Here is a 22989-nt window from a genome sequence, read left to right as displayed (position 1 = left end):
TGGTTTTGAACCCTCAGATCATTAGACTGTTACTAGTTATCTATACAGCGCAAACTTGTAGAACACATAAAAGTTATGCTCAGCTAAATATGTAAAGATGATTTCCTGTTATTGAACTCATCCCATCCTATCCCCTCATATTTTTCATGAATTTTTTAACTAAAGAACTCTACATAAATATGGTAAAATCAAATAGTATACAAAGGGGACAGAGTGTCCCTTCTGCCCTAGATCCCTATTTGCCTAGACTCTCCCCAGAAGTATCATCTGTTAGTGTTTCTGGTGTATCTTTCCAGAAATAGAGTTTGCATATATATGCATATAGATGCATGTTATCTTTATTTTTAAGCAATTAGAGTACAACATAAAGTATTCTTTCTGCACCTATCCTTTTTTTTTTTTTAAACTAAAAATGTATTTTGGGAATAGTTCTGTGTTACCATATTTAGATTGATCTGATTCTTCTTCACGGCTGAAAGTATTGTGTTATATGGATGAACAATAATATACCATCCATTGAATAGATACCTAGATTGCTCCTGGTCTTCCACTATTTGAAAACATTGCTGCATTGCCTAGTGATAAATATTGCCAACTTGCCCATTTAGTATCTTTTTAAAAACTTTCTTCAAATTACCCCATTAAAAACTCGCACTTGTATTTATCCCTGTATTTTTACTCAGTTTCCCATCCAGCTTGTTTGTGAGTCTTTATGTCTTATCCCCATAATAATACTATTAGCCAGGAACTTTTATAAACCTAACCCAGTGAAGAATAAGTACTATTGATGTTCCCTTTTTTTAGAGAAGGAAGCTAAGGCCCAGAGTGAAAATCTTGTCTAAAGCCATTAGTAGCAAGGGACAGAGCTTAGATTTGGAACAGGCAGTGTGGTTCTAAAGTCCATGCTTGTAACCCTGTGCTGTGTTCCTTGCTGCCTATTCTCCTCAGTTATAGCCTTCACTGCTTAAACTGTACTATACTAATAATGTTTTTGTCCTTTCTAGTCTTCCTCTCCTATTCTACTCTATATACTGAAACAATATTAATCTTCCTAAAGCACAACTATGGTTATTTTGGGTGTGTTTCTCAGATCAGAGTCTTTCAGTGGCTTCTTGCTGCATTTAGAATTCAACCTATGTTCTTCCTTTTCATATTCACTATACTGTCAGTGAATTTACTCCAAGCTTTATCTAAGATACTACCGAGCATTGAGTTGTTTATAAGACTAAGTAATGAAATTAGAAGTGTGATGACTCGCAAAAAAATGAGATAAATAGTCTTTGGAGTTGAATGGTGCTTTTCTTTGAGTTATTTCCCTTTTTACCCACAGTAGCTCCTGCCATATGGTTTCATCAACAAACTGTCAACTCAATGAATTTGAATCAGATGTGTAATTGATCAGAAAATGCCAACCACAAGCATCGTGGTGTCACATAAGACAAATTCCTTAAAACACACAAACACACAAACCTCATGCAGGAATATGGCATTTCTTCCTTTCTTTTCGTTCCTTCTTATTTATTTATTTGTTTGTTTATTTATTTTCAGGACGCCTGGGTGGCTCAGTGGTTGAGAGCCTGCCTTCAGCTCAGGGCATGATCCTGGGGTCCAGGGATTGAGTCCCACATCAGTCTCCTGACTCAGGGAGCCTGCTTCTCCCTCTGCCTATGTCTCTGCCTCTCTGTGTCTCTCATGAATAAATTAATACAATCTTATTTATTTTTATTTTAAAAATTATTTTCAAGAGAAATAGAGAACAGGGGGAGGGGGAGGGGGAGAGAATCTCGAGCAGACTCCCCACTGAGCATGGAGCCGAATGTGGGGCTCCATCCAAGGACCCTGAGATCACGATCTGGACCAAAACCAAGAGTTGGCCACTTAACTGACAAAGCTACCCAGACATTCCAGGAATATGGAATTTCTCAAGTGCACTCCAGACTGAGTACTTTAGAAAGAAGTAACATATTTAGTTTTAAATACACATACATATACAAAACTAAACATTGAGAAAACCATTTGGGAAGAAAAATAACTTTTTAAAGCTACATAAAATTTTTTATGTTCAATTTTGATTTTAAATATGAAACTTAAACTGTGCATTTATGGAAAAAATGCTACAATGGAAATGTTCTTGTGAAATGGTATCTTTTGAAATTTTTATTTCTGAGTAAAGAATAGCCGAGTTTTTTTAGAATAGCTGTTATTTTTTAATATAATGCTTCATGCGGGTATCTACTAGCAGTCATGTTGACTTTGGCTGTATTCATATCTGATATTTTTTACTTTTGCATTTAAGTTTTTCTTATTGCTTGTCTACTTGCTACATAACAGGATTGTTACCAATGTTTCAAAATAACTTGATTTTAACTATTAAGCTTTTAAAAACAGGTTTTAAAATAATTTATTTTAGAGAGAGAGAGAGTGCATGTATGTTTGAGCAGGGAGGAGCAGAAGGAGAATCCCAGGCAGACTCCACGCTCAGCATGGAGCCTGACATGGGGATTCATATCATGACCCTGAGATCATGACGAGCTAAAATCAAGAGTCGGTCACCCAACTGGCTGAGCCTCGCAGGTTCCTCTAAAAGCAGTTTTAGATTAGGTAGCAGACATTAGAAATTTGCTATTTCATGAATATTTTATTGCTTTTTTGCCAGATTTGATCCAACACAAGCTTTTATTGCCCTTGGTCATGTCTAGGTATTTTCTTTGAACACATCGCACTTGCCAACAGAAAATGATGACCTGAGAGAAGGGAAAGTGAGTTCATGAAGAACGGTTGTGTCTTCACTTTAAAATTGATTACTTTTCTAATTGTAATCAGGAAACAGAATCAAGTAATAAGTGATATTTCTAGATATGGTCATTTAACAATTAGAATATGTGAATTTCCTTCTGCTTGGTTCTTTAGTTTCACTTGCAGAAATAGGGAGGGTTTTGTGTCTCTAAAGAGCTGCCTATCTTTGGTGCTCCTTAAAGGAGGGAGGTTGCAAAATTTTAGTTCATCAGGCATTGTCAGAGTGTATTGATTTAAAAGATCTGTTTTTTATATTTAGTCTCTTGTATCTACACTCACCCAATACATAGTCTTTCTCTCTTTCCCTCAAGGATGTTTTTAGGAAGAGAGATCATACTCTGTTAGAGTTAGGAAACCCAGAGAACTCAGAAAAGACCAAGTCATGTACTCTGACTCTGGATTATTACTGTACATCTTTATTTTAGTATATTAGGATTCGAATATTTAGTTGTTAGAAAGTAAGCTGATTAAGTTCTTTTTTTTTTTTTAAGATTTTATTTATTTATTCGTGAGAGACACAGGCAGAGACATAGGCAGAGGGACACCAGGCTCCTCGCAAGGAGCCCAGTATGAAACTTGATCCTGGGACTGAGGGATCACCACCTGAGCTGAAGGCAGACGCTCAACTGCTGAGCTACCCAGCCATTCCATGATTAAGTTATTTCTAGGGTTGTAGGATGTATGCCATACTCATTTTTATTTTTTAATTAATTATTTATTTAATTTAAATTCCAGTTAGTTGACATGTTAGTTAGTTGACAGTTCAGTATTGGTTTCAGCTCATTTTTTAAATTTAAATTTAAATTTTTAAAAAATATTTTATCTTATTTTATTTATTCATGAGCCATACACAGAGAGAGGTGGAAGCAGGCTCCATGCAGGGAGCCCAATGTGGGACTCAATCCCAGAACTCCAGGATTACGCCCTGAGCTAAAGGCAGATGCTCAACCACTGAGCTACCCAGGGGTCGCCCCCCAAAAAGTTTTAAAATTAACTTTTTACTTTTTCCCCTCTTCTAAAACTCTTTAGAACCATAAAATATTAAAATTGAAAAAGACCTTAGAAATTATTTTACCTTATCTTCTATCTAGTATGGGAATCCTTCCCACAATAGCTTTAATCTTTTTATTTTTAAATCTCTATTTTAATTTTGTTGTTTTTTTTTTTTTAATTTTTATTTATTTATGATAGTCACAGAGAGAGAGAGAGAGGCAGAGACACAGGCAGAGGGAGAAGCAGGCTCCATGCACTGGGAGCCTGATGTGGGATTCGATCCCGGGTCTCCAGGATCGCGCCCTGGGCCAAAGGCAGGCGCCAAACCGCTGCGCCACCCAGGGATCCCTCTCTATTTTAATTTTGTTTAAAAAGTACTCTATGCATAAGTTAGGGACTTGAACTCATGACTCCAAGATCAGAAGTCACATGCTTTACTGATTGAGCCAGCCAGGTGCTCCTAAATCTCTATTTTAAAGAGGCCTACTAAAAAAAAATAAAAATAAATAAATAAATAAAGAGGCCTACTTATTTTGACCTTTAGATTGATGGGCTGCCCATTATATTGTGCGGAAGGCTGTCAGATTGTTTGTTAATTATTACGAAGACTTGCCTTAAATTCAGCAGCAGATTTTATGACTTTATGCCAGTTTTGTCTTCTTGTAGAATATGGAATAAATCTATTCCTTCTTCCATTTAACCAGCCTTTGGAAAATATTTATAACATTCTGGGTCTGCATTCTTTTTTACTTCATAACCTGAGGTTCATCAATTCATGAATATGTGGCTAGTCTTTAGGGAATTATATCTTATATAAAATTGTGAGTATATAGGCATTTTTCTGGGAAAAACGGGAAGAGAGCCAATAATTTTATTAGCCTCAATAGAACCTGATTCCCCACCAAAATTAATGTGCCAGACCTACCTAGATGGACCTGGTAATTTGCCGTTTGTTTTTGTTTTTATTTTTATTGTTTTTAATAAGTTTGCAATGAGCCAGCTAGTCCAACATCTCAGGAACTATTGCTCTAGGTAATTTCCAAGACTCTTGGAGCATTTCTGATTCCATTGAGAGTTGTAGAATTTTTAGAGCTTTAGAGACCATCTAGTATGCATATAATTTATGGTATATTTATAGTTAATTCTTTCTATCAAAAGATTAAGCTGATCCAAAAGGGTGAAGTTTTTATTTTAAAATTTATTTCAAAGTCTTGGCAGCCATTCATAAACATTAAGAATGTGGTGCTATTTTAAATCAGAAGTGTTCCCAAGATTTTTTTGGTAAATTTAATATTTTAATCTAGCACAAATCTAGGTTTATGAATTAGGCTTTTTCTTTTTTCTTAAGATTTTATTTATTCATGACAGAGAGAAAGAGAGAGACAGAGAGAGACAGGCAGAGGGAGAAGCAGGCTCCGTGCCGGGAACCCAAGGTGGGACTGGATCCCAGGTCTCCAGGATCATGCCCTGGCTGAAGGTGGCGCTAAACCTCTGAGCCACCGGGGCTTCCCTGAATTAGGCTTTTTTATTAATTTTTAATCTGTAAAGTTTTTAGCCCTATCTTGTTTTTACTCTTTCTTTCTTTCTTTCTTTTCTTCTTTCTTTCTTTCTTTCTTTCTTTCTTTCTTTCTTTCTTTTTCTTTCTTTCTTTCTTTCTTTCTCTTTCCTTTCTCCTTCCTTCCTTCCTTCCTTCCTTTTTTTTTTTTTTTTAAGTTTTTATTTATTTATCCATGAGAGACACAGAGAGGCAGAGACTCAGGCAGAGGGAGAAGCAGTCTCCTCACAGGAAGCTCGATGTGTGGGACTTGATCCCCAGACTGGGTCACTCCCTGAGCCAAAGGCAGATGCTCAACCGCTGAGCCACCCAGGCATTACCCCCCCCCTTTTTTTTTCTTTTAAAGATTTTATTTATTTATTTGAGAGATAGAAAGAGAACACAAGCATGAACAGGGAGAGGGGCAAAGGAAGAGGGAGAAGCAGGTTTCCCGCTGAGCAGAGAGCCCGAAATGGGACTCCATCCCAGGACCCCAGGATCATGACCTGAGCCACCCAGGTGCCCCATTTTTACTATTTCTAAGGAAGGGCAGTATGGCTTAGCATTCAGTCTTTAATGAATACTGGTTTTAATATCCCATCTAGCTTTTGGAACAGTTTGAGCCTAGTACAACTCTTCCTGTGCCTGCCTGCCTTCCCCAAAGACAAAACTCCTTAACCAAAGGCATTTTTCTTCAGTAAAGTAATGCTTGAATAACTAATAGCATAAACCAAATGACAAAGAGCATCTTAAGGTTTGAAAAGATCTTTCAATGTCCTATGATTACTCCACTTTTATAGAAGCCTATTCATGATAGGCCTACTTTTTGCTGCAAATGTCAGCAAAGAGTAAAGTCAGAAGAAACAAGAGACTAATGTGAGGGAAAAAAAAATAGAAAAATGAAGTGCGGCCGGGGAGATGAACATGTTTTAATGAACAACAGAAATGTCGAGCAACAGAGATAGCAAGAACCAGTATTTTCATTCACTTATCATTTATTCCTCTCTTAGTGTCAAAAATAACTGAGTTGGGGATCCCTGGGTGGCGCAGCGGTTTGGCGCCTGCCTTTGGCCCAGGGCGCGATCCTGGAGACCCGGGATCGAATCCCACGTCGGGCTCCCGGTGCATGGAGCCTGCTTCTCCCTCTGCCTGTGTCTCTGCCTCTCTCTATCTCTCTGTGACTATCATAAATAAATAAAAAAAAAATTAAAAAAAAATAACTGAGTTGGTTTATAAACAGAAATATAGATGAAAACAGAATGTTTTAAATAAATAGGGGCACCCAGATGCGTCAGTTGATAAAATGTATGACTCTTCGATCTCGGGGTCCAGAATTCAAGCCCCACGTGGAGTGTAGAGATTACTTAAATAAATAAAACTTAAAAACTCTTAGGGGTACCTGGGTGGCTGAGTGGGTTAATGAGCCCAGGGTCCTGGGATTGAACCCTATGTTGGTCTCCCTGCTCAGTGGGGAGTCTGCTTCCTCTCCTGCTTCCCCTCCAGCTCAGGCATGCGCTCTCTTTCTCTTTCTCTAAAATGAATAATTAAATCTTAAAAAACAAAAACCTTAGAAGAAAAATAATGTTTTAAAAAATAAATAAGTAAATGGTATAGTTAAAACAGGTAATATAACATATCTGATAGCTGAGGGACATATAGGTGCTTTTGCCTCAATACTGTGACTCCCTGGGACACCTGGGTGGCACAGTCTGTAGAACATTTGACTCTTGATCTCAGGGTCATCAGTTTGGGCCCCACTTTGAATGTAGGGATTACTTAAATAAATAAAACTTAAAAAAGTTTAAGGACGCCTGGGTGGCTCAGTGGTTAAGCATCTGCCTTTGGCTTAGGTCGTGATCCCGGAGACCCAAGATGGAGTCCCACATTGGGCCCCCTGCATGGAGCCAGCTTCTCCCTCTGCCTATGTCTCTGCCTCCCTCTCTCTGTGTCTCTCATGAATAAATAAATAAAATCTTTTTAAAAATGTTTAAAGAGTGATTTGGATCTAAACTGTATGGATTTGAATCCCAGATTTTTCATTTGCTTAGCTAAGTGACCTTGGGAAAATTACTTAATCTGTAATTGGGAATCATAGTATTACCTATCTCATAGAGTTGTGGTGAAGATCAAGTGAGTTCTTTTTTTTTTTAAAGATTTTATTTATTTATTTGAGAAATAGACCATGAGAGGGCACAAGCAGGGGGAGCAGCAAGGGAGAGGGAGAATCAGATTCCCTGCTGAGAAGAGAGCCTGATGTGAGGCTCAATTCCAGGACCCTGGGATCATGACCTGACCGGAAGGCAGATGCTTAACAAACTGAGCCACCCAGGCACCCTGATTAAATGAGTTCTTAGAACGGTATTGTTATTAAGGGAATGCACTTCTTTATATATATGTATGTATATATAAAGCCATAACACAGTACAATGTAGCACTCTATACTTTAGTTTGTATTGATTTATATAGCACTTTGTTTCAAAAAGGATTTGAGACAGAACTAAAGCCTCCTAAAGAATACTATATATTCAGCCAACACAACAGAATTAAGGTAGGGTTCAGATCTTCTTGCTTTGAATAGCAAAAGGCAGAAACTTAAAGATAAGTGTGTTTAAGTGCTGGGAATAGATACTCAATAATTCTCGTAAGTGTAAAAGAAAGTGATTTACTTAATAAGTGGGTCACCACTAGCCCAAAGTGTGCCATTGTGCACATTATTTAAAAACACCTCTTCTGGGCATACTTGGCTGGCTTGGTTGGTGGAGCATGTGACTCTTAATCTTGGAGTTGTGAGTTCAAGTCCCACATTGGGCATAGAGATTACTTAAATATTAAAAAAAAAACTTTAAATAAATGAATAAATAAATAAAAATGTCTCTTCTGGGTAAACATAGCCCTGTGGGTGCACTGGGGAGTAGAGTGCAGACTGGATTTTAGCCCCACTTAGCCCCTTGGCATGGAGTGCTTGGAAAATGAGCAATCTACACAACTGTGCATTGATTTTGAATAAAGTATTAATTTGCTTCTCTTTTGAAACAACACTGAATTCTATAAAGCAATAGGACCATACCATGTGGCATAGCCACCTAAATCAGAATTTTTAGATCATGTTGGGATGCCTGGGTGGCTCAGCAGTTGGGCGCCTGCCTTCGGCTCAGGTCATAATCCCAGGATTCGGGATCGAGTCCTGCATCAGGCTCCCTGCAAGGAGCCTGCTTCTCCCTCTGCCTGTCTCTGCCTCTCTCTCAGTCTGTGTCTCTCATGAATAAATAAATAAATCTTAAAAAAAAAAAGAATTTTCAGATCATGTTAAATAGTTCTATCTTTAAAAATAGAATTGTTTCAGATATATCATTTTGAGGGTAATCTGTCCCATGTCAAGTTTTTTCATTAAAAAATTTTTATACTTCAAGATACTATAGATTCACATGCAATTGTAAGAAATAATACAGAATGCTCCACATACCCTTCATCTAGTTTCCCCAAATGATAACATCTTGTTTCTAATGTATGGTAACACAGCCGAGAAGTGACATTGATACCACCCACTGACCTTACTGATTTCATTAGTTTTACGTGCATTCATTTGTGTGTACGTTTGTATTGAGTTCTGGGTACATCTATCACATGTGTAGATTTGTGTGACCACCTAATTAAGATATAGAACAGATTAATTGCAGTGACTCCTCATGTTATCCTTTTATAGCCACAGCCACCTCCCCTGGTAAGCCCCTGGCAACCACTAATCTGTTTTCCATCCTTACAATTTTGTCATTTCAAGAATGTTATATAAATGGAATCCTACAATATGTAACCTTTTGACATTGACTTTTTTCATTCAGCACAATTCCCTTGGGAGCCATCCAAGTTGTTAACATAGATCAGTAGTTCATTAATATTGAACATTATGCCATGGTATGGATATACCACAATTAAACCACTCATTCATTGGAAGGTGTTTTCCAGATTTTGGCTATTATTGAAGAAGCTACAGTGAACATTTATGTATGGGTTTTTGTGTGAGCATAAGTTTCTTTTTTTCCCAGTTTGCTGGGTATTGAATTTTACCAAGTGCCCTTTCTTCATTGATTGAGATGATCATATGGTTTTTCTCTTTATTCTGCTAATGTGATGAGTTGTACAGGTTTTTTAAATGTTAAATCAGCCTTAAATTCTTGGAATAACATGATGTGATGAGCACTGGGTGTTATACTATGTGTTGGCAAACTGAATTTAAATAAAAAGAATTCTTGGAATAAATTTCACTTGATCATGATGTATTATCCTTTTATATAATTTGATTTTATTTGGTAATATTTTATTTGGAATTTTTGTGCCTGTTTGTAAAGGATGTTGACCTGTAGTTATTCTTAATATCATTATCAGATTTTGATATCAAGGTTCTATTAGTCTCATAAAAAAGTTTCTCTGTTCTCTGAAAGCATTGTGTAAGATAAGTATTATATCTTCCTTAAACGTTTGGAATGAAGCCATCTAGTTCTCTTAAACTTTTTACACAATACCGAATTTGTATTTTCCTATCAATATCTGAGTTAATCACTTTCTATATCTTTCTTCTGAACAAGGCAAAGACTTTATCATTCTGCTTTTCCTTCTCTCAACCTTATTACCCTCACAATTATTCCTTCAATACCATCTGAGATTGTAGTTTTATTTATTTATTTATTTTTTTAAAGAGATTGTAGTTTTAAATATTAGTAAACTGGGACACCTGAGTGGCTCAGCAGTTGGGCATCTGCCTTTGGCTTAGGGCGTGATCCTGTGTCTGGGATAGAGTCCCGCATCAGGCTCCCTGAGGGTAGCCTGCTTCACTCTCTGCCTATGTCTCTGCCTCTCTCTCTCTCTCTCATGAATAATAAATAAATCTTAAAACAAATAAATATTAGTAAACTTTTGTATTTTGTTCTTTTCCCAATTAGCACTTAACTTCAAGGCCTTACTGGTTTCTCTCCTTACTCCTTTCTTATTACCTTGTTATTGTTTTTGGATTAATTTTTTAAACTCCAGGTATATATCGTTGAGTAATTCTTTCACCAGAAGTCTGAGGGAAACAAAATTTTTGTGTCCTTGTACATTAAAAAATGTCTTAATTTCACGCTCACAATTAAAAGTTTTAGTAGATGTAGAATCTGGACCATCTGTTGAAAAGACTGTTCTTCCCCATTAAGTAGTCTTGTCACCTTTGTCAAAAGTCAATTGACCATAGATTTTTGGGTTTACCTGTGGACTCTAAATTCTGTTCCATTGATGTATGTGTCCATCGTATGCCAGTACGAAACTGTTTTGAGTACTGTATCTTTATAGTAAGTTTTGAAGTCAGGAACTGTGAATCTTCCAATTTAGTTCAAGATTGCTTTGGTTTTCTGGCTTCCTTGAATTTCCATATGAAGTTTACAATTAGCTTGTCTATTTCTGGAAAAAAAGGCAGTTGGAGTTTTGTTAGAGATTGCTTAATTCTTTTATATCTTAACTTTGTGAACTACTTTCTACTTCTTTTTTCTTCTGTACTGTGTTCTGCTGAGTTTCTTGGCTCCATCTTTCATTGTACTAATTTAGTTTGCTCATTAACTATATCTTTTCGGTTGTTAGGTTTTTTAGTTCAGTGGTCAAAATTTCTTTTCTAAGAGTTCCAGTTGATTTCTTTTTAAAATAAATGTATTATTATCTTGCATATCTCTGAGGATATTAATTATATTGATCTAAGGTCTTACCCCATTTAACCTATCAACTTTCTTTGGGTGTGAGTTGTTCTGTTTGTCACACTCATGCCTCTTTTTCATGTTTGGGTCTTGGTTTTGTGCTCATTCATCTTTATTTGAGAGTCTTTGTTAGCCTTCCTGTGAATGTTATGTCTATTATTGCAGTACGTCTCCACTGATCGTGGGTAGAGATGAAATGTGCAGTGAGATAGAGTGTACCATTACAAGTCTTTTTTTTTAAGATTTTATTTATTTATTCATTAGAGAGAGAGAGAGAAACAGAGACACAAGCAGAGGGAGAAGCAGTCTCCATGAAGGGAGCCTGACATGGGACTCAATCCCAGGTCTCCAGGATCACGCCCTGGGCTGAAGGCGGCGCTAAACTCCCAAGCCACCAGGGCTGCCCCGTTACAAGTCTTCTTTAGTATATCTGTCCCCTCTTCTACCTGGGGATTAATATCCATCCAGGGTTCTGTCTTATCTCTGATCCAATGTTTATACTCATTGTTCCTACCTGTCTTTTTTGATGCCGCTATTCCCATCTGGAAGCAAATACCCCTATTCCATAATGCTTGACCCAAAGAGGTAAATGGGAGATAGGCTGATTTGCTTTGTAACTTCTGTGCTACCCCCCCCAATCTGTAAACTCTCTAAGTTTTAGTTCTTCTTGCTATTTTTTGCCTTTGGGCTTATTTTACTGTAAGGGCTGCTCTGACCATTTGCAGTAGCCCTCTACTCTGGGTGTATAGGACCATGTTTTTCGTGTTTCAGTGATTCCTCATAGCATTAGTCCACTAAAGACATTTCTTGCTTTCTTTTGATTATAGTTTTTTTTTAATGGCTTCTGTGTTATTTGCTAGGCTTTGGGGAAAGGGGAGTGTGCTCAGCCTACCACCCTATTATATTTCAGTCAATGCTTATGTCATATTATTAATGAAATAAATTTAGTAGGAAGTAGAAAAAATTTTAAATTAGCAAAAAATAGGAGTGCCAGGCTGGCTCAGTCAGTAGAGCCATGACTCTTGATCTTGGGTTCATGAGTTTGAGCTCTGTGTCGGGCATAGAGATTTCTTTTAAGAAATTATCAACATTAGCAAAAAATTAAATATTAATATCATTGAAGACATGTTTTTTGTTTTTGTTTTGAAGAGTAGAAGCAATCAAATGAAGATTGGCAGTTTGAATATATAAAAAAACTTCAATAAACAAAACTGCAGAACAGGAATATATCTATATGCAATTGGAAACACATATATTTGCTATGTTGCTGGTTTCTGTCTGTTTCTGATCTTTGGGTGAAGGAAGAAAACGTGGGTTCTGAAGTCAGTGCCTACTTTGCGTTAATAACCTCTGTAGAGTCAACATTAACTTGCACCTATGACAGACTTATGTTGGTGGTTGACAGAGAAACAGGCCAAAGATGTTTGACAGAGCTCTGAGAAAACATCAAAGGGATTTTTTTAAATTATAATTTTGGTTCAGTAATTTTCAATGTAATTCCCTTAGTATTCTTCTAAATTTGTTTATATTTTTCCATTATAAAATATGTCATGGAATTTTTGGATAATATGAAAGAGGCGATAACCCTCAACCCTAATCATAACCACTGCTAACACTTTGGTATGTTTCTTTACAGTATTTTTTTAAGCATAGTTTAAAAAAATAAAATAATATGGTATTATTTTTCTTCCAGTCCAAAAAATAAAATAATATGGTATTATTTTTCTTCCAGTCCAAAAGTAATGCTACTCATGGGAAAGCTTGGAAAATAAAGACCAGCATTAAGGAGAAAAAATCCAAAAATCACTCATAATAACCACCCAAAGATAACCACAATTAAAAATTGATGTATATATCCTTCCTGTATTTTTCATGAATTTTTCAAGCACTTTTTTCTTTATTAATATGGTGTCATACTCTGGTACAATTTTGTACTTGGATTTTTTGTTTGTAATATATTGTGAATGTTTTCTCATGTTAATAAATATTCTTGTATATACTTTTTAGTGGTGTGTGGAATATGACCGTATTTAAGTATGTTTACTCGGCATACTTAACCATCTCCCTATCATTGGACATTAAAAGTGTTTCTAATTTTTTACCATTATAAATAATATCATAGTGAATATTTTTGTCCATACATCTTTCCATGCATCTGTGATTGTTTCTTTAGGAATAAATTCCTAGAAGTGGAATAGCTGGGTCAAAGGGTATGTACATTTTAACACTTTTGATGCATAAAAATGTCAAATTTTAAGCTAATCACTTGTTATATTCTGTCTTGTATTGCTATCTAATTGTTTTATGTGTCTGTCTTGTCTCCCTAATTAGACTATAAGCTTCTTGAGGGCAAGGGAAGTTTCTTATACATCTTATGTATCCTTTGACAGTATGGTTTACAATGTTGGACTTAGGAGTCATCAACACTAATTGTATTGATTTAAAGCTGTGGTTCTCCAGACTTTTGGATGTCATTAACTTGTAATTTAAAAAATAAATGTATTTTGGGGCTACACATAGGCTTGTAAGTTTTATTTTTCCAAGAAAGAATAATAAAACCAAAACCAACTACCTATTTCCAAGCACCTTCATCTCATAAAATAAAGCATATTTAATAACAAAAAATTCCTAATCTCTGAAAAAAGGACAGGCCTTTACATGGAACATTTTACCTTAAAAAAAAAAAATCACTGCCTTTTCCATTTTTTTCTTTTTGTTTGGGGCTGGTCAGTCTTCACCTTAGGGCTAGCAGTGGTCTGCGGACCAACATTTGGGCATTGCTGATTTAAAAGACTTAGACAATTAAAAAATAACCGTTTTGCAAAAACAAATAATTCTTCCCCTTGCCAAAGAGTCTGTTTTCTCCAGAATAATAAATACATATGCAGCAGTAATGCCATTTCATTACACACAATTTGTGTATCTCTATATAAAAGTACTACAGTAAATAAACCAGACCTTGCTGATGAACATCTAAATATATTTTCAATTGCCAAACCCACTTTCTAAGGAACTTAAGACAGGGTAAGTGTGGTGTAGTATAGTGGAAAGAAGGTAGGTTTTAAAGTCAGACAGACTCAGCTTGGATGCTGGGTCAGGCATTAAGTCACTTAATTGTCCTTTGGCTTCCTGACTTGTAAAATTAAGATGATAATATCTTCCTCAAAGTGTTTTTATGGCCACTGTTACAGCAATTACTTCACTGTAATATAGTTATTTGTTTAGACACCTGCCTTCCTCATAAGACCAAAAGCTGTTGAGGGTAGGAGTCATCTCCTTCTTGTACTACCCTAGGGCCTAGCCTAGGGCTCATGGCATAGCAGATGCTTAATGAAATGACTTTTGAATCCATACAGGATTGTTGTGAGGATCAAATGAGGTAATATGTGTGGAAGCTCTTTGTGAACTTTAAGCTCTATACAAATGTTATTTGTATTGCCAGTAAAAGCTATCTTTGGGAGCTATCAAAACTTTGGGAAGAGACAGAATTATCCCATTTAACAGTTCAATAATGCCTTATATTTTTCTACTATAACAAAACAAATTTTAATTGGGATTAATATGGAGCTGAATTTCCTTTTTTTCTCTCTCTCCCCCAGTGGAAGCGCCAAGATACTAAATGTTTGCTTTATTTGGTTGTCATCATAACATTTTAATTATAGCATTTTAATCGGCTTATTTCATATTCAAAGAATGGTGCCCATTGCTTTATCCTCTTAACCACATAACTAATAAAAGAATACCAAACCTGGAAGAAAACAGGAGCCCATATTGTGCCAAATTAATTTTAGCCAGAGCTCCTTTTTTGACATTCACTGATTTTTTTAAAATGTCATAATTTCTAATCTGTTTGTAAAGCTACTGGTGAATTTTTGCCACAAGATGGCATTGGTGATTATTGAATGCATGTTCTGTTGAACCAGAATTCTGAAAAATGGTGCACATGTTGTTCATATTCTTTGAGGATGAGTTGAATACCTTCATCACTGCTTATATATTAATTTAATTTTGTTTTGACTTCCAAAACAGGGTTAAATGCTACTTTACATCATTTCTTTCTGTATTCAAGTATTGTTTTGTTTCCTGTTTTTCTGTCTTTATAACTACAGTAACTGTATTATTTGCCATGTGTTGTATGTGTCTGACTTATTGCTGATAATTGTGGTAACAGGTAAGAAGAAAATACGATGGGACCCAGTTAGGAGGCGCTTCATTCAGTCCTGTCCCATCATAAGGATCCCTAACAGGTTTTTGAGAGGTGGGTGATAACTAGCAAGAGATCTGTGCTTCATATGGGTTAAAGGGAACTTTGAATTTTCTAAACTCAAATCTCTGGTTTTTAAAAATTGTCTAAACAGCTAAAATTGGAGTAAGAAAAGTCTAGAACTTAATTTTAAATCTGTGTTTCATATTGACCACTGTTGGAATTGTAATTACAAGTTTTAGGGAGTTAGAATCACTTAATGTGTATTAGGTGGTAGAAATAAATCATCTAACTGATATCAGTATTACTCTACTATAAATATATGAAAAAGAACTTTGAGTGGATAATCTATAAAACATGGGTGTGGGAAAGAATTTTCTAAATTCCATTCTGAGGAAGAAATAAAGATTAGTTTATTTGACTGTATAAAACCCCTTATGTCAACAAAACAAAACAAAAAACACCCTTATGTCAAAAACCATAAATAACAGCAATCTCTCCTTTGTTGTCTGGCCTGCCGTTCCCTTGCAGTGTATTCAATAAACTTTAAAAGAAAAAAAAAACATAAAAAACAAGATAAATTTTAAAAAGGGAAATATTTGTAACAAATGGTTACTATCATGAATATATAAAGAGCTCTTATAAATCAATAGTTTAAAAGCAAATGCCCACTAGAGAAATAGGTAAAAAGACAATGAATAATCAATTCATAAAAAGGAAAAGTCAATAAATATGAACAAATATTTATTTTCACAGTTAATATAAACATGACAACTAAAATAAGATATCATTTTCATCTGTGAGGTTGGCTAAAGACTAAAAATAAGAATACCAAGTGTTGACAAGAATATGGTGATATGAAGCTCATACACTGAGGGAAGTGTAAATTTAACACAGCGTATCAGGATTTAATTTGGCAATATGATGTAGAAAGCCTTAAAAATGTTGACATCCTTTGACCTAGTAATTATTACTCTTAGAAATGTTGCATTCCTTCTATTTCTTATTTTTTCCACCAAAACATACTCCATACCAAAAAAAAAAAAAAAAACCTCAAAAGAGTGTTAAAAACTGTTTCACACTATCTTTCTAGATATAACAAATTGTCAGACAAGCATGCTTAATGTGGTGATTTAGACTTTATTAAATTATTTTAACCCACTATATCTAATTTTGACTGAAGATTATTTTTAAAAAAGTCTTGCAGCTGCTATAGATGTTTCTATATCTAGTACCGAATCTATTTTTGACAGCCATGTTCCACAGCATAGAAAGAATAAAATCTAGACTAAATGGGTCAAGATAAGATACTTAGGGTGATATGTTATCCTTAATAAATAATAATTTTCTTGGTACAAATTAAGATCTAGTTTTAGCATTATATGACAAGAACCACTGTGCATATGTGGCCATGCAGGCACATCTATAAGATTTTTTTTTCTACTTATAAACTAAGATGCTAATTTATTAATTTACAATGAGAAAGCTAACTTGGGCTAACTAAATTTAAATACAATTAAGACATTTATAAATTAGGGTATAGAACTTAATACCAGTTTTGTACAACTATAAATATTTTTTTTTAAAAAACCCCAAAGTAGTGAAATAACCGTATATCTGTTTGGTGAGATTTAATTTTCTTTGGAGTATTCTTTTTTTCAATTTTTTAATTATGGAAAAAAGAGCTTAGCACAGGTAAGTCGGACACCATGGATTATTTTGTTGTAAGCCCTAACCTGCCTCCAACAATGGCTGAGGAAGGTGCCTTCTGCCAGTGCTGAGGGAGGCGGAAGTAAACCCAGCATCACCATCATCAGCCACCAGTGACTGCCTCTCCGTCAGTGGTCTTGTCTTAGTTCTCGCCTTCTTTGACCTGTTTGTAGTGTTTGATGCTGTTGACCACCTGCACCTTCTTAAATTTCCCTCTTCTTTTAGGTTACTTCACTGTACAATCTTAGATGTTTTCTTCTCTTTGATTGTTCATTCTGTTTCCTTCACTAGCTTCTTTCTTCCTCCCCACTAGAGGTGGGTACTGCTCCAGCGTTCTGTCCTCCTCTCCATTATCTCTCTCCTTTGGTTCTCTCATCAGCCTTCACAGACTTAATTCTCTTCGTTCGTGCGTTCATTCTTTCATTCTTTTAATATTTCTTGATTGCCTCCTGTGTAACAGGCAGTGTACTAGCTCAGTATCTAGATAATAGAGGATCAGATAAAGAAACAATTACAGAAATTAACCTGAGTGTAATTCTTTGTGATAAGTGTCCTGATGAGGTAGTATGGTATGAGATTACACAGAAGAGGTACCTGACTCCGCTTGTGGGGAGCATCGAGAAGACTGGCCATCAGGATGACTTCAGAAGGGATGTACTTAAAGGCTGAGTAGGTGTTAATGAGCAGAGGGTTAGAACATCTCTAATCATGGGGATCACATAGCTTAAATAAAGGGAGTTAGGCAAAACAGAGCCTAATCTCTCAGAGAACTATAGGGAGTTCAGCATAGTGGGAAAGAGTATGGAGAAAAGAAGCTGGAGAAAGCCAGATTAAGTGGGATGCCACCCAACAGGAGTTTTCAGAATCCTTTTGTTTTTTTAACGATTGATTTTACTGAAAGACCAATTATGAGGTTATTACAGTTATCAAGGTGAGAAATGATGGAGGCTGCAGTGAAGGTAGCTATATTAGAAGCAGAGAGTAGGGAATTAATTTGATATATAAGGAAGAAGAATCTGATGAGACTTGATTGGTTTAACTAACATTGAAGAGGAGCTCTCTGTGTGGACCTTTGTGCTCTTTGTATGTGTTATATAGGTGGGTAGTGGGGTAGATTTGAGAGAAAAGATGATAAATTCAGTTTATGATCTCCCCAAACCAATAATAATGTATTCTTGACCCCTTAGTTTAAGAGTTATTTCCAGGGAAAGCTCCTTGGAAGGCCCATCTCTGTTCTGATGACACCCTCAGGGTACCTCCCTGTATTATATCACTTATCACACAGAATTATAGTCATTTGTTTCCTTGTCCATGCCTGCCATTAGACTGTAAGCTCTGTAAGGGCAGGGATAGTGGGACAGTGCCTTTCATTTCATTTCCAGTCATAGTACAGTGCATGTGGTAGGTATATCATTTGTATTATAGTCCAATTGAATTATTAAGAAGGCCACTGTCAGGGAATCGGATGGCACTAAAATTTTTGTACATTCTCAACTTCTCTCTGGTGGTGTGACAGTAACTAATGGGTTGTTGAGAATACAAAAATACTCTTGTTTATTGTTTTCTTAGATAAAAAAAAAAACCTATACTTTTGAAATTGCTACTTTCAAGCCTCTCATTTTGGGAATCCTATATATTACCTCTGTTTATTCTGATTTAACAGTTTCAAAGGGCTCGTTTTCTGTCACTGGATTCCTTCACTAGATGCTGCATTTTCTCTGAAAGATCTCTCTACCAATTAAAAGTGTGGTGTGAAAACAGTACTGGTATAATAAAAACAATGGGTTTCCATTACAAAATGATGGCCTAAACATACCCATTTATCTTTCTATGTTTCTTAATACCATTGCAAAAGAAAAGGCAGACATAAGAAAAAGAACAAATCATAATTGTACAATAGGAAGGCTTTGAACCCAGATTATCTATGTCTGAATCCAGGCTCTAACATTTACCAACTATGTGACTTTGGGCAAGTTTCTTACTCTTTTTTTTTTTTTTTTTTTTAATTTTTGTCTTCAATTTCCTCATCTGTAAAATAAGGATGATGATAGTAGTACCTACCTCATAGGGTTATTGTGAAGATCGAGAGATATTATGTACAAAGCACTTGAGTTTTTACGTTTACCCAGTGTTGAGTTAATCTTAGCTGCTTTCATTTATTATTTTATAATACCAGAAAGTCTAAGGAATTTCAGGGTAATAGAAAGCAGTTGGAATTATATTGATTGAGAAATCAGAACAGAATAAAATGCAACCCAAAATAGGTGCTCCTGCTGCATGCTGGAAGTCAGAGAATTCTTAGTAGGGCCTCTTTCCTGAAACTCCAAGCCCAGCATCAGCAAGTGTGGGAGTTAGGGAGCGAGTACAGGAAAAATGGAACATCAAGGCAAATAATTAGGGGACTTCTGCCAAAACAGTTCCCTTCTCTCTTTTCATATAAAGAGCTCTGGCAACAGCATTCATTCCTAGGATAAAGAAAGCTATGAGGACAGCTCCTCAGGCAGAGTTAGAGGATTTGCTTTGGAGGAGGTTGAGCAGGCAATGTTCCTATGTTATGGACTGGGATTAGAGAGAGAGAGTGGAGATACAAAGCAGAGTTTGGGATGAGGAAGGTGGAATAGGGGCAGGAAAAGAAAGGGAGCTCCATCAAGGTGTGACATGCATTAAAGGACTGTACCACCAAAATACGACCTTTCTTATCTGGCAGTACTAAGGCAAAGCTACTTACCTTTTCTTTACTTCTAAAGGACAACTTGTCTGTCAGTGTACCATTTACCTGCAGAGGCCCACAGTGAGAGAGACTTCCCATTTGGAGGTTTGTAGATAAGAGTAATTCAATTGTTGAGGAAACCATGTCTCTTGCAATTACTAACCAAGTAGTCCTTCATTTATTAATATAAGTGGGTGATCCAGACCCATCAGACATTGGAGGGAGATTAAACTTGAAAGAGTATAACTAAGATGAACAAATGAAATAGCTGACTTGGTGGAAACAGAGATAATGAGGAGGCAGAATGGAACTTTAGGAAGTTCTGATCATAAGAGGTTTCCTCAGAGTCAAGAGTGAATAGGGTCCATAAATAAAAAAACAGCTACTGTGGAGAAAAATGAATGATTAAAGAATTAGTTCTGTGTTGAAGTCTTGATTGCTGACATAAAAATGCAGTTGGAGTGTTAAAAGATAAGTTTAAGACCAATTTTTATGAAAATTAAAAAGAAGAAATATAGAGACCATCATGAAGACCAAAAGAGAAAATACATGAGAGAAATTAATACTTTGAGGATAAATCTAAGTGATCCAGTATCCATTTCATAGAGTTACAGAAGGAAAGATCAGACAGTGGAAGGCAGAAAATAAAGAAATACAGAATGTTTCCCTATACTGAAGAAAGGCTGATTTTTCAAGTATAAAGGGCAGGAAGAACACAAAAACAAAAACATCTAGCTATATATTGCTGACTTCCTTATGATTCCAGAGAAAGAACGTAGTTTACATTTTCTTAATCTTAGACCAAGACTAAGAATCAGACTGGTTTTTAATTTCTCACCGGCAACATGATTTGCTAGATGATAATACCTTCAGTGTTCTGAGAGAAAATTATTTTGAACAGAACTTTGTACCCAGCCTCACTAATGTTTAAGTGGGGTAAAAATAAATGAGAACTCTGGAAGTTTACATATTCTTTTTGATAAAATTACGTTGAAGAGATACTCTCAGTAAAATGAAAAATCCAAGAAAGAAGAAGGTTGGGATATAGGAAGCAACAGTGTGCAAAGAAACCAGTAAAACGTAGCGTTGCATCCAAACAATTAAACTTGAAGCTGAGTTTAATTATTTAAGAAAAGATGTATGAAAATACAGAAGAATAATATTGATGTGTGTATGTATGTGTGTATGTTTTATATATACATAACATTCTATAAAAATACAGAATAATATAAATACAAATGTGTGTATGTGTGTGTATATTTATATGTTTGTATAAATAGATGTAAGTAACATTCTATAACATCTCAGATGATTTAAACAAATTGGGGGTAAGGAGACAGTAAAATTGCTCAAGATCATCTGACTTTTTGTTTTAGAATTTATGGGTGTAATATGGGCTTATTAAAATTCAAATAACTTGGAAATACATAAAAATGAAGGTCCTTATCTCAAGCATATATAACAAGTTTGAACAGATTAGTAAGAAAAAGACAGATATCTCAGTAGAAGAATGTATTGAAGGCTTGAGCAGGCATTTCTCAAAAAAAAAAAAAAAAATCCAGTTAGCCAATAAACAGGAAAAGGTGCTCAATCTCATTAGTAATGAGACAAATGCCTATTAAAACCACAATGGAATAGGTCTACAAACTGATAGGAATTGGTAAATTAAAAAGACTGACAATACCAATAATAAGTATTTTGTAAACAGTTTGGCTTTATCTAGCAAAGGTAAAGATTTCCATATATTGTGACTCAGAAACATTTCTAGGTTTACAGCCAACAAATGTGGGTCCCTGTGCACCTGAAGACATGTATAAAAATGTTTATAGCAGCATTAAGCGTCACTAATTTGAAACAACCCAAATGTCCATTCATGCGACATAGAGTGGATAAATCGTGGTATATATTCATACAAAGAAATACTATTTGACAACAGAAATAAACAGACTCCTTCACCTTGAACAACATGATTGAATCTCAGAAACATAACTATGAATGAAAGAGCCCAGAAAGAATACATACTGTATCATTCTACTAATATCTACTTCAAAACTAGGCCAAAATAAACAATACTGTTTAGGGATGCATACTTAGGTATAATAGAGCTATTAAAAGAAAGTAAATTTTATGGTTACCATAAAAATAGGAAATAAATTTCCTCTAGAAGTGAAGGAGGTAGGATGGAGAGAGTTGTGACCTTTTGGGGGCATCTTAGTGCTGGTAGTGTTCAGTATTTTAACCTGAGTGATGACTACCTTTGATAATTTATTAAGCTATGCATTTATAGTTACATGTGTTCCTGCACATGTGTTATATTTCACAATAAAAGAGGTTAAATTTAAAAAAGCAAAGGTCCTGCTTCACATCTTTACTCTTCACCTTATTCCCTTCTTCAGAAGTAATCACTGTTAATAGCCAAGTTTCTTTCCTTATGTGGTTTCTTCTTCTTCTTCTTCTTCTTCTTCTTTTTTTTTTTTTTTTTTTTTTTTTTTTTTTTTTTGAGAAAGAATATGTGCTTGAGCTTGGTGGGGGAGATGTGGAGGAGTAGAAGAGAAAAAAATCTTAACCAGTCGCTACAATGAGCCTGGCTGATTTTCACGACTCTGAGCCAAAATTACCAGTTGGTTGCTTAACCAACTGAGCCACCCAGGTGCCCCTGTATGTGGTTTATTCTTAATATTGTTAGGAAGACAAAAGTTTTAAGATTTATTTATTTGAGAGAGAGAAAGAGAAGGTGCTTGTGTGTGCGAACAGTGAAGGGCCAGAGGGAGAGGGAGAGAAAATCCTCAGGTGGACTCCCTGCTGAGTGAGGAGCTCAGAAGGACCCTGAAATCATGACCTGAGCTGGAATCAAGAGTAGGCTGCTTAACTGAGCCACTCAGGTGCCACAAGTTTATGGATTTTAAAAATATATATTTTGAGGTAATAGGATGTAGAGTTTTAGGAGAAAAGGAAGGAAAAATAAGAAAGCTTAATCATTTCAATAAAATCAGAAAAGTGGAAAAACCAGTAAGATTTTCTTGATATCAAAAAAAGCATTTTAAAAAAAAGCATTTAATAAAATTTGATACTCAGTGTGTTCATTTTGTTAAAATGCATCAAGCTCTTATTTGCAATTTTCTGTATATTACATTTCAATAAAAATTTTATTAAAAACCATACCCATTCCAGGAAGGAACAAATATGCAAGCATCCAAGAATAAAGGAAAATTTATTTTATTGAAAGGCTATCTATAAGAAACCAATTGCAAATATTGTATATAAAATGGTGAAACATTATCAATATCCTCATTAAAGTAAAAATTAGACAAAAATGCTATCATCT

General features: G+C 35.5%; 1 protein-coding gene across 2 annotated transcripts in view; it reads left to right on the top strand.

Annotated features, from left to right (window-relative positions):
• KLHDC10 (kelch domain containing 10) overlaps positions 1–22989 on the top strand; it is a 61853-nt gene that overhangs the window by 15071 nt on the left and 23793 nt on the right. The window contains exon 2 of one of the 2 annotated variants that reach the window (XM_026010827.2): positions 15212–15298. The exons of the other annotated variant lie outside the window; for it this stretch is intronic. Coding sequence (XP_025866612.1) covers positions 15212–15298 — 87 coding nt within the window. The remainder of the gene's footprint in view (positions 1–15211; positions 15299–22989) is intronic. 2 annotated transcript variants of the gene reach the window in all.

The sequence above is a fragment of the Vulpes vulpes genome, chromosome 7, assembly GCF_048418805.1.
Source record: "Vulpes vulpes isolate BD-2025 chromosome 7, VulVul3, whole genome shotgun sequence".
NCBI lineage: Eukaryota > Metazoa > Chordata > Mammalia > Carnivora > Canidae > Vulpes > Vulpes vulpes.
Note: the sequence above shows the minus strand (reverse complement) of the source record. Positions and strands in the feature narration are given on the sequence as shown.